This window comes from Pituophis catenifer, unplaced genomic scaffold (assembly GCF_029215685.1).
Source record: "Pituophis catenifer annectens isolate HBS135680 unplaced genomic scaffold, rPitCat1.0.hap2 SCAF_1, whole genome shotgun sequence".
Lineage (NCBI taxonomy): Eukaryota > Metazoa > Chordata > Lepidosauria > Squamata > Colubridae > Pituophis > Pituophis catenifer.
This window is the reverse complement of record NW_027256881.1, coordinates 193,082,053-193,094,701: the sequence shown is the minus strand read 5'-3', so window position 1 is coordinate 193,094,701 and position 12,649 is coordinate 193,082,053. Positions and strand designations below refer to the sequence as shown.

General features: G+C 43.1%; 1 protein-coding gene across 2 annotated transcripts in view; it reads right to left on the bottom strand.

Moving 5' to 3' along the window:
* Positions 1–12,649, bottom strand: part of TTN (titin) — a 319,867-nt gene that overhangs the window by 51,650 nt on the left and 255,568 nt on the right. For both annotated transcript variants that reach the window (XM_070957152.1, XM_070957229.1), the window contains 17 exons: positions 9,056–9,331; positions 8,646–8,945; positions 8,245–8,547; positions 7,610–7,909; positions 7,213–7,500; positions 6,826–7,122; positions 6,433–6,735; positions 6,018–6,323; positions 4,623–4,910; positions 4,184–4,474; positions 3,780–4,067; positions 2,507–3,097; positions 2,308–2,412; positions 1,662–1,859; positions 1,134–1,430; positions 454–1,041; positions 37–339 (listed from right to left, as the gene is read on the bottom strand). In XM_070957152.1, the coding sequence (XP_070813253.1) occupies positions 37–339; positions 454–1,041; positions 1,134–1,430; positions 1,662–1,859; positions 2,308–2,412; positions 2,507–3,097; positions 3,780–4,067; positions 4,184–4,474; positions 4,623–4,910; positions 6,018–6,323; positions 6,433–6,735; positions 6,826–7,122; positions 7,213–7,500; positions 7,610–7,909; positions 8,245–8,547; positions 8,646–8,945; positions 9,056–9,331 (5,322 nt within the window). The remainder of the gene's footprint in view (positions 1–36; positions 340–453; positions 1,042–1,133; positions 1,431–1,661; positions 1,860–2,307; positions 2,413–2,506; positions 3,098–3,779; positions 4,068–4,183; positions 4,475–4,622; positions 4,911–6,017; positions 6,324–6,432; positions 6,736–6,825; positions 7,123–7,212; positions 7,501–7,609; positions 7,910–8,244; positions 8,548–8,645; positions 8,946–9,055; positions 9,332–12,649) is intronic.

Genomic DNA, 12,649 nt, shown 5'->3' with positions numbered 1-12,649 from the left:
TGGAAGAATTTTTCAAAGTACAAGAATTATACTAACATGCAGCATCTTTAATTAGCACTGGTTGAGAAATATCACTTGGTGGTCCAATTCCTGCTCTGTTTTCTGCGCTGACACGGAATTCGTATTCATTTCCTTCTAGTAATCCAGTTACTTTGCATCTAAGATCTGACACCGGTTTCTTTGAAACTCTAATCCATCTCACACCTTTCTTTTCCCTTCTTTCCAGATGGTAACCTGTTATCTCGCTGCCACCATCATCTATTGGCCTCTTCCAGTTCACTGTCACAGTATTTTTGGTTATATTTGATATTTCTGGTTTGCCAGGAGGACCAGGAGGGCCTAGGAAAAGAAAAAAAAATATGTTAAAAAATACTAAATACTGTATAAAAATACTGTATTTTTATACAGACTGCAGTAAATTTATTCTATAACTTATTGGCCAGTTTTGCTTACCAAATCTGTCCACCATTTTAACTGGCTCTGACTGAGATGGTTCTCCTCTTCCATACTGGTTCACAGCTGAGACACGGAATAGGTATTCATTTCCTTGAATAAGTTTAGAAACAACGTGTCTACAAGACTGGATGTCTTCAGCAACCTGAGTCCATAGCAATCGGCTAGTTTCTCTCTTTTCAAGCACATAAGACTTGATTGGGGATCCACCATCTTCTGTAGGAGGAGTCCATGTGAGAGTAGCTTTTTCAGCAGAGACATTACTGACTTCAATTGGTCCAGGGGGACCTGGTACATCTAAGACTTTTACATGCACATGTTCTTCTTTAGTACCAAAAGGATTAGTTGCAGTGATCGTATATTCACCCGAATCTTTTCTGGCAGCATACTTGATAGTAAGGGCAGAAGAAGTTGGTGTTGATTCAATATGAACAGTCTCTGAAGGCTTAAAGTCTTTTCCTGCTTTTGACCAGACTGAAGTTGGAAGTGGTTTGCCTAGAATACTTATAGCAGACATTGCAATGGTGTCTCCTGCTTTCACAGTTAGGCCATCCTTGATAGTTGGATCAATAACAATAGTTGGTGCCGCTGTAACGAAAAAGTTCAGGAAATGAAGAGGACAAGAACATCTTTAAAATTAATTGAATAAGATGCCATATACACATATATGGAAAACATACCATACTCATCCTTGCATGTAATGGCTCCTGTAGGTTCAGATGGTGGGCTAATGGCTCCAGCAGTATTCTTTGCTCTAATTCTGAAGTCATATTTTGAGCCTTCATAAAGATCAGTTACTGTAAATGCACATTCAGGAACATTGACATGATTTGCTTTCATCCAGGTTTTGGAAGGTAGGTCACGTTTCTCCACTATGTAGCCAATTAATTTGTGTCCACCATCATATTTCGGTTCTGTCCAGACCAAAGTTACTGAGTTTCGAGTTACGCTGATAGCTTCAGGTTTCCCAGGAGGATCTGAAAATAATAGCAACAAAATACAGGAGTAGCAACATGGATATTACCATTTCTAATTAGAGAAAGAGATAGATAGATAGATAGATAGATAGATAGATAGATAGATAGATAGATAGATAGATAAAGATAGATGATAGACAGATAGATAGGCAGATAGATGATAGACAGAGAGAGAGAGGGAGGGAGGGAGGGAAGGAGGGAGGGATGGAGAGAGATGAAAGAATAACTTACCAATTGGATCAAGAGCCACAATTGGTTCAGATGGTAGACTTGGTTTCCCAACCCCAGCTAGATTTATTGCCATTACTCTGAATTCATATTCTAAGCCTTCAGTTAGTCCTGTCACTCTGAAGTCTTTCATTCTTAGAGGAGCCTTGTTTGCTCGTTTCCACAAAATACTGTTCCTTTCTTTGAATTCGAGGTGATAGCCTACCAAGAAACAAACATTGCTTATTATTGTAATAGTATAAGTACCAATGAACTGATAGAAATCAGTATTTTTCTTATAGCATCCTTTACATTTCTAATCTTTAGGCAGTTTAGCCATCTGCATCTAAAATTCTGATAAACTTTCTTAATTTTCCTCTAAAATATCTGTCTCATTACCATAAATTACCTGGCAAGCTCTTACTTGCAAGTTATATGCATTTATTTACATTTAAATCATTTAAATAAATACATTTAAAATGATGCAGAATCTGATTAAATCATTTTACATTCTAAATAGGAGTGTTGTTATACGTTGCCAGCATTTTGATTTTTTCAGTTACCTAGTGTGCTCAAAACTATGAAGAGGGAAAAGGTGAGTTAATTAAAATGTGTCTCAGGGACTAAACTTTGAGGAAAGTTTAAGTAAAATGTATCTCAAAAGGTATACCTGTTATTGGTGAGCCACCAGTCTTTTTAGGGTCTGTCCATGTCAGAGATGCAGAATCATGCCTAACCTCAACAATTTTGGGTGGTGGTGGAGCATCAGGAACATCTAGAAAATGTGAAAAATTGGACTCAATCATACAAAGACGCAGTGGAAGCACCACCCTGCCTATAAATGACTATAGAGCAACTTTATTACTTACCAAATGGATGCCTTGCAACTACAGATCCAGATATTAGACCTTCACCTACACCGTATTTATTTTCAGCACTGATTCTGAAGGAATATTCAGAGCCTTCATGAAGTCTTGTAACTCTAAAGGTAGTTTTCTGTACAGCCGAGGCACAGGTCACCCATTTATTGTTCACATTGTCTCGCTTCTCGAGGATGTAGTTCGTGATTTCTGACCCGCCATCATCTTTGGGAGGACCCCATTTTAACGTCATAGCATCAGCTGTAACTTCTTCAAATTTCACAGGGCCGGTTGGAATTCCAGGTTTGCCAACCACTTTTACAGAAATCGTGCCTTCTTTACTACCAGCAACATTCTTCAGTGTAATTGTATATTTTCCAGCATCATCTTTATGGCAGTCACGAACAAGGAGTGAAGTGTTAACTGCTGTAGCTTCAAAGGCCACTCTTCCCGACTGTGTTAGAGGAAGGTCTTCTCCTTTCTTCCATGTCACGGTTGGTACTGGCTTCCCTTTAATTGGAATTTTCAGACGGAAAGAGCTTCCTTCTCTAGCCAAATAGCACAAGCCTGGGAGGTCTCTTAAATCAAGATCAGGTGCCACTATAAACCAAAGAAGGCAAATAATTACAAGTTCAGTTCAGACAATAATAACTTCCCTTCCCTTTTGCTCTTTATTTATTTTTTCTTTTAACATCCCTTCAATCAGTGGTGAAATTCAAATTTTTTTACTACCAGTTCTATTGGCGTGGCTTGGTGGGCGTGACTTGGTGGGCGTGGCAGGGGAAGGATACTGCAAAATCTCCATTCCCACCCCACTCTGGGACCAGCCAGATGTAGTATTTGCCAGTGCTCTGAACTACTCAAAGTTTCAGCTACCGGTTCTCTAGAACCTGTCAGAACTGCTGGATTTCACCCCTGCCTTCAATCCCTTGCATTGGGTGGAGTCAGGGTGACTGAATGGAGCTAAGCGTTGGTCGGAAGCCCTTCCTGACACTTATTTGCAGCTTGTAGCAGATATTTTCTCTTTTGCCTAGAGAGAGAAATATCTACAGCTACCTAGGATTGAACTCATAACCTCCTGATTGTGAGGCGAGAGCTCCACATCTAGGCCACCATACCGCTTCCTTTTGCTCTTCAATAAATAAGTGAAAAGGAGGAATTCTCTATAGCTTTGTTATTTTTGCTGTAAAACATATTGGCAGGAAAGGTTCTTTCTCCACTAAACACAAGGCTCACAAGCACCATATGTACAATAAACAAATGGCTGTAGGTATCTACTCACCAATATCATCCCTTGCCAGCACGGTAATTTCATTCGGTGTCCCGTACCCAGCTTCATTCTGTGCTCTCACTCTGAAAAGGTATTCTTTTCCTTCTTTCAAGTCTTTTGTTGAATAGTGAAGATTCATAGATCTCATAACTTCTTGCCACTGGTTCTCACCAGTCATGAGCTCAACAATATATGCATTAATACGACTTCCGCCATCACTTATAGGCTTTTTCCAAGTTAAATTGCAGGATGACTTTGTGACCTGTGGAGCTTTTAAGTCCACAACAGGCCCAGGTGTTTCTGATTGAAACAAGAAATATTTATATATACTTACATTAAAAAAGGCTCTAAATAAAATCAGAAACTTTAAGAGACAGGAGACTTTTAATAATTGAGGAAGAGTAGAATGATCTTACCTGAAGCTTTGACAGCATCGCGAGTTTCACAGGGATCACCTATGCCGTATTCATTTTCAGCAAAAACTCTGAAGAAATAGGATTTGCCTTCTTCTAAGTTAGAAATCCTAAAACTAGTTTTTGGACATTCTGTAGCCACCGTAGACCATGATTTTCTTTCTGCATCACGTTTTTCAACCACATAGTTCTTCACGGGGCTACCGCCATCTATTAGAGGAGGCTCCCACGAGATGAAAGCGGAATCTTTAGATGCTTCTTTTACAATCAGATTAATAGGAGGACCAGGAGTATCTGCATTAAAACAAGTGAACAACAATTATTGACTAAAATATACAATGCTTTTGCATATAAAGTCAGAAGAATTTGCGACTTTGAAACTATTGGGTTTTGAAAAGATGCATGCGTTTAAACAAATAAACAGGTGGAGATTGGCACTCACCAAGCACTTTGACTACAATAGTATATGACTTTTTGCCACAGCTGTTCTCCAAATGCAAGACATATTTCCCAGCATCGTATTTATTGACATTTTCACAACGCAGGAAAGTATCAAAATCAGTTGATTTGATGTCCATTCCTGGCCGGTCTCTTATGTTGGCACCCACTTTAGTCCAAAAAATCTTTGGAGGCGGTCGTCCTCTTACTGGCACATAAATCCTCATTGTGACTCCAGCACGTAATACTAGAACTTTCCTCAATTCAGCATCAAGTTCTCCTTCAGGTGGAACTGAATTTCAAATAGAAGATAAAAAAAAAAAAATCAACCGTTTGAACGAAGAGTGCAAAATATAAAATGAACGACGTAAGGCGAATTAAAAATAGGAAAATGATGGTTAGAAAGTACAAAGAGAAAATTATTCTAAAAGGTCTTTCAGACATCCTTTCAAAGTTTCAGACAGCCTGCTATTTAACCAAAGCAGAGAGAAGCTTCTCACATTATGGTGAGTCATTAAACTGCAGTATTGCAGGCTGACTCTGCCCATAGCCAGGAGTTCAGTCCTGACTAGCTCATGCTTGACTCAGCCTTCCATCCTTCTGAGGTCAGTAAAATGAGGACCCAGATTGTTTGGGGGCAATATGCTAACATTTGTAAACTGCAAAGACAGTGCTGTAAAGCACTATGAAGTAGTATATAAATCTAGGTGCTATTGCTATTTTATATTCTATTTCTTACTTCCTTCTGTATAGAATCTTGAATTAAGCATACCTCTTGTCACTCCAGGCTTCCAATCAAATTAGAATGTACACATGCTGTAGTGCTGCTGTCTAGATATTTCCCAAGAGGAATACTTTTATACTAAAAAAGTATTTTGTTATTTTTCAATCTCACCTTCATTATTTTTATAAATAACTCAGGTGAACATAGCTAATACTTCTTCCTCTTCCTATTTTCCCCACAGCAGCAATCCTTGAGGTGAGTTGAGCTGAGATAGACTGACCCAAGGTCATTCAGCTGGCTTTCATGCCTAAAGTGGGACTAGAACTCACAGTCTCCTGGTTTCTAGTTTAATGTTTTAACCACTTGTCCAAACTGGTTCTTGGAAATATATCTTCCGAGTATCATTCAGAAAGAGGAAAAAATTTTTTTTTCTTAAAGTAGAAGGGTGAACAATGTTTTCATTAAGGAAAAATACTGATATTATTATGGTTGGCATAAAAAGTAGATAGTTTTATATTAAACAAGATTTTTAGGAACAGAGAGGTGTGTGGATTGTTTCATCATTGTTGGGAACTGAAGGACAAGGGTTTCTATAACAGGTTCACATGAATTCACAGGTTGAACCTCTCGCCCTGGATTAAAATTACCAATTCAGTTGCTTTGCAAAGTACTCACTTAGAATATCCTTGGCAAAGTGCTTGTCAGGTACATCACTTGGGTCACTGTAGCCAATCTTATTGACTGCATAAATGCGGAACTGATATTCTGTGTTCTCTGAAAGTCCAGTTACTACATAATGTGTATTGGGCAAATTCTTTGGCAAATTGCATCGGACCCAGTTGTCTGTGTCAACTCGTTTCACTTCAACGAGGTAGCCAATAATGGGGCTTCCACCATCATATGCTGGTTTGCCCCAAGACAGGCTGATAGAGCTACGTGTAGAATCAACAACTTTTGGGAATGCTGGGGGCCCAGGAGGATCTGGGAATAAAAACAAAAGCACAAGTTATATATGGCAGAAACATTTGGATATAGCCATAAAAAAATAATGTGTGGGTGCGTGTGTGCACATGTGCATCTGTCAACTTACACTGAGGATCACGAGCATATGCTGCCTTAGATGCTCCACTCGGTTTGCCTGGCCCAGCTTTATTGAAGGCAATTACTCTATATTCGTATTCTGTTCCTTCTTGGAGTCCAGTGGCCTTTATTGTTCTTTCAATGACTGGCTTTCTATTAACTTTTGTCCAGTTAAGAGCTTTTGTTTCACGTTTCTCAACAATATATCCAGTTATAGGGGAGCCACCATCATCAGCAGGCGGTTTCCAGCTCACAGTCATGAAGTCCTTTGTTATATTACTAATTATTGGTGGATCACAAGGCCCGGGTACATCTAAAAATAAATATTTGAAGTGCACTTAAGCAGTTGTTCAGCTATAACTCAGTAACAATCGGACTGAAGGAGTTACTAAGATGTGCTTACCATATGGGTTTTTAGCCACCGCATTTTCAGTTAAGATCGGATCGCCTACTCCGTATTTGTTCTCAGCCGAAATGCGAAATTGGTACTCGTGTCCTTCAATCAGCTTCTCAACACTGCAGCTCGTGATTGGGACATTTGCAGTGACTTGAGCCCAGTTGGGTCTACTCGTTTCACGTTTGTCAACAATGTAATTTGTAATGTCTGACCCCCCATCTTCAAGAGGAGGTTCCCAAGAGAGCATGGCTCGATCTACATACATATTTGTAATCTTCACTGAAGCTGGAGGACCAGGTTTGTCTGGAAAACACAATTGTTTGACAGTGAAATTCTAGATCCATCACTTATTAACAGAATAGATAGCCCAGTTCTCATTCATCTTTAACTTACCTAACACTTTAAGCTTTATAGTTGCTGACTTGGAACCACTTGCGTTCTCAGCAGTAATAGTATAATCTCCTGTCTGCTTTCTAATGACACTGAAAAGCTCCACAGTAGACAGGTTTCTCTTGGTGGTGATCTTAATTCCTTCCACTGGTTTTAGAAGCTCCCCTTCTTTCTTCCAAGTAATAGTTGGCGTAGGTTTGCCATAGACATTTGCTTCCAGGCAAACATTGGTTCCAGCCTTTGCTATGAGTAAGGCTTTCATACCTACCCCAAGCTCTATCTTTGGTGGTACTGAAAAGTTAAAAAAAGAAAGAAAGAAAGAACGTTGAAGACTACTTTGTGAGAAGTATGAAGCTCAGCTTTAATATTACGTAATAAACTTAATGGTAATAAACCTTACCATTTTCTGCATGAACAGTGATTGGATCTGAAGGTTCAGAAGGGGCACTAATGTTTACTGCTGTTTTTGCTATTGCTCTGAATTGGTACTGAGCATTTTCCTCTAAATCAGTTGCGGTGTACTCTTCTTCAGGGATCTGATGGGGGATAGAATTGCACCGGACCCATTTAGCACCTGGCAGCTTACAGGCTTCAACATAGTATCCAATTATCTTGCTACCGCCATCATGTTTTGGTCTTGCCCAGATAAGAGAGACAGTATTCTTTGTCACGTCGATAACTTCAGGTTTACCAGGTGGATCTAAAATAACAAATGAGATCAAGTTTAGCTTCCATGTAACTTGCATATTTTAGCCTCCATGTAGTTTAGACTCCATTTTAACATGGCATTATTTTAACAAGTCTTATAAAACCTAGAGAACCAAGACAAAACAAGCTGTGGGCATGATCTAGAAAAAATAAAATCTATGAGGAGAACAAATGCTTGACAAATGCGTCTACGCTTGTCTCTCCTTTTGAAACCCTTGAGGTATTGAATATATTTGATATTCTAAATTTTTGGAGAAGACTCAGCATTAATACTAACAACTTATATTCGTACACTATAGCGAAATACGTACAAAATGTTTAACTTACCAATTGGTGTTCTTGCAGTCACGTAATCTGTTGGTTTGCTAGGCTTGCTTGCACCTGCTTTGTTCAGAGCGTAGATTCTAAATGTGTATTCTAGCCCTTCAATTAGGTTTGCACATGGATACTCTGTGGACCGCACAAGGGTGTCATTGGCCTTGACCCACAGCAAACTGTTCCTTTCTTTACGTTCAATGAGATAGCCAGTTATTGGACTGCCTCCATCACTGTCTGGCCTATCCCATGCTACAAAAATGCAATCCTTATTTACTTTGGTAACACGTGCATTTTTGGGTTCACTGGGAACATCTGCAGTAAAACAGAAGGTAGGTTTTTAAAAATAATGCTAACAGTATTCAACATATATCCCGATGGGGACAACAGTATAAATGGACAGTCAGACATACCAAATGGAAACCTTGCGACCATCTTATCAGATTGAAGTGGCTCAGAGATGCCAAATCGATTTTCAGCCCGAACACGGAACATATATTCCTGACCAGGAGTCAATTTTCCAAGTCTGCAGTTTGTTTTCGTGACAGAAGCTACTGCAGTTATCCAATCACCGCGACTGACATCACACTTCTCAACCACATAGTTAGTGATGTTACTACCACCATCTTCAAGAGGAATGTGCCATGACAAACTACAGGCGTCGGCATCTAAATCAGAAATTTCAAATGGTGGCTGAGGTGGTCCAGGGATATCTATAGAAAGATCCAAAAATATAGATGTAAATTAGTATAGATTTTGAGAAACACATAAAAGGTAAATGTGTAAGAACTTCTCAAGCTCGGGAGAAGAAAATCAAGCATACCCATGACGACGACTTTGATTTTCTGAGTAGCTACTCCAGAGCTGTTTTCTGCTGTGAGACTGTAATAATCGCTATCTTTCCTAGTTACATCTTTAATAATAAGAACCGAAGTGCCCTCTGCTTTATGCACTGCCAGGCGACTAGAAGTAAGCACATCTTGGTCGGCTTTCATCCATTTACAGATTGGTTGAGGTTTCCCGTAAACATGTGCCTCAATTCTGAGTTTCTGTCCAGCTTTTAAACTGATATGATCTGGCATCAGGATTTTAGGTGGCACTGCAATTAAAATTCAACAAAGGAAAACTGTCATTCGAGGCAAATAAAACAAATGAACAACTCAGTTACTTTATATTTCACATACGTAATTCTGAAAAAATCTTCAACCGATGTCAGCAAAAAGTTCTTTTTTAAACTAAATCTCAGGCTCCTGATAATTTTCATGATCTGGATTATTTATTTATTTGTTTGTTTGTTTGTTTGTTTGTTTGGACTTATATGCTGCCCTATCTCCACAGGACTCAGGGCGGCTCATAATAATAAACAAAACAAACAAACCGTTAAAAACAAAGTCCATGATAAAATTGACAAAAAATCCAATAAAACCCCATTAAGTTTTATTAAAAACCCCATCAGTCTAGGGCGGCTAGATGAAATAGCCATGTTTTCAGCCCATGGCGTAAGGAGCGAAGGTCAGGGGCCACCCAGAGCTCCAGAGGGAGTTGATTCCAAAGGGTGGGTGCGCCTACAGAGAAAGCTCTCTCCCTGGGGGTCGCCAGCCAACACTGTCTGGCCGACGGCACTCTAAGTAGGCCCTCCCTGTGAGAGCGCACTGGGCGATGGGAAGCTGTTGCTGGCTGCAGATGGTCCGCCAAGTATCCCGGGCCTAAGCCATGTAGGGCTTTATAGGTGATCACCAGCACCTTGAATCTCACCCGGAGGGCAACCGGCAACCAATGCAAGTCGCACAGAAGAGGTGTAACATGGGAGTGTTGGGACACTCCCATCACTACCCGCGCAGCCGCATTCTGCACCAGCTGAAGCCTCCGAGTGATCTTCAAGGGCAGCCCCATGTAGAGAGCATTGCAGTAGTCAATACGGGAGGTGACGAGTGCATGAGTGACCGTGCGTAGAGCATCTCAGTCCAAATAAGGGCACAATGGTCGATGGTATTGAAGGCCGCTGAGAGATCTAATAGGACCAAGACAGAGGAATATTCCTTGTCCCGGCCCTCCAGAGATCATCCACCAGCACGACCAATTCCGTCTCCGTCCAGTATCTGGGCCTGAAACCCGACTGGTACGGATCAAGGTATTCTGTTTCCTCCAGGGCCAACAGGAACTGCCGTGCCACCACGCTCTCAACAACCTTTGCAATAAAGCGAAGGTTGGAGACAGGACGAAAGTTGTTCAAAATGGCTGAATCCAAGGCAGGTTTCTTGAGGAGGGGCCTCACCACTGCCTTCTTCAAGGCGGCGGGGAAGCTACCCTCACCCAAGGATGCAGTAATCACTGCCCGGATCCAGTCACGTGTAACCTCCCGGGCTGCATAAACAAGCCAGGAGGGACACGGGTCCAGCAAACATGTGGTAGCACTCAGCTTCCCCATGATCCTGTCCACTTCCTCAGGGGTCACAGGATCGAACTCCTCCCAAATGACAAGACCCGTTATCTCCCCCCCATCCAACCCTGCCCAGTCAGAGTCCAGACCGTCCCGAATCTGAGCGATCTTGTCCAGCAGATGCTGACTATACTCCTCGGCCTGACCCCGCAAAGGGTCATCCCCCGCTCCCCGATTCAGAAGGGAGCGTGACACCCTAAACAGGGCGGCCGGGCGATTATCTGCGGATGCAATGAGGGCAGAGAAGTAAAAATGCTTTGCTGCCTCCATCTCCACTAGGTAAGACTATGTGAGGGATCTTAACTGTGCACGGTCAGATTCGGAATGGGTGGACCTCCAACAACTCTCTAGGCCTCTCCTCTGCCGCTTCATCTCCCGGAGCTCCTCAGTAAACCAAGGGGCCAGCCGGGATCTGCGCCAGGTCAGAGGCCGCAAAGGCACAACACGGTTGAGGGCCCCGGAGGCCGCCTGTTCCCAGGCATCCACCAGAGCCTTGACTGGGGCGTGGGAAAGAGAGATAGGTATCGGCCCAAGCTCCATCTGGAACCGCTCAGGTCCATCAGGCACCTGGGGCAAAACCAGGTGGTCGGTCCCGCAGCCCAGCGGCAGGGGGTGGCATTGTGGAAGCCCAGCCGGAGGAGATAGTGATCAGTCCATGACAGGGGGTAAATGATTGGCATTCCCCCACCGAGCTCCACACGCCACTGTTCCGAGATAAAAACAAGATTGGGTGTGTCCCCTGCCCCCATGGGTCGGGCCCTGAATTATCTGAGTCAAGTCCATGGCTGACATGGAAGCCATGAACTCCCAGGCTGCTCCCGACGCCCCACCCAGAGAAGGTAGATTGAATAGGAGTGACTTATGTTGAGTGCATGGGGGATGAACAGGCTTCAGCTCAACCATAGCAAGATGAAGTGACTTCAGGTTTTAGAGCTTCCTTCATTGGATGATTTTCCATCTTTAATTCTGCATGGGGTTATACTACTCTAGACAGAACCAGTGTGCAATTTGGGTATTCTTCTGGATTCATGGTTCCTATTCAAAGATCAGGAAAGAGGCGGTGGTGAGGCCCCTCCTCAAGAAGCCTTCCCTGGACCCGGCTGAATTAGCTAACTACCGTCCGGTCTCCAACCTTCGTTTTGTGGCGAAGGTTGTTGAGAGTGTGGTGGCACGACAACTGCCCGGGCACCTGGATGAAGCTATCTATCTAGACCCGTACCAGTCGGGCTTCAGGCAGGGGCACAGCACAGAAACGGCATTGGTCGCGTTGGTGGATGATCTCTGGAGGGCTCGGGACAGGGGTTGCTCCTCTGTCCTAGTCCTATTAGATCTCTCAGCGGCTTTTGATACCATCGACCATGGTATCATGCTGCAGCAGTTGAGAGGGTTAGGAATAGGGGGCACCGTTCTGCGGTGCTTCTCCTCCTTCCTCTCCGACCGCTCGCAGTTTGTGTTGGCAGGGGGGCAGAGGTCGACCTCGAGGCGTCTCGCATGGGGAGTGCCACAAGGATCGGTCCTCTCACCTCTTCTGTTCAACATTTATGTGAAGCCGCTGGGTGAGATCATCCATGGTTTTGGGGTGAAGTGTCATCTGTACGCTGATGATACTCAGCTATACATCTCCACCCCAGACCACCCCAACGATGCCCTTGATGTGATGTCTCGCTGCCTGGAGGCCGTGCGGGTCTGGATGGGGAGGAACAGGCTCAGACTCAACCCGTCCAAGACCGAGTGGCTGTGGCTGCCGGCATCCCGATATAGTCAGCAGGTGCCATTGCTGACTATTGGGGGTGAATCTTTGCCCCCCACAGAGAGGGCTCGCAATCTGGGTGTCCTCCTGGATGCACGGCTGTCTTTAGAAGAGCATATGACAGCCGTGGCCAGGGGGGCCTTTTATCAGGTTCGCCTGATCCGCCAGTTGCAGCCCTTTCTGGACCGGGACGCCTTGCGCACGGTCACTCATGCCCTTGTCACCTC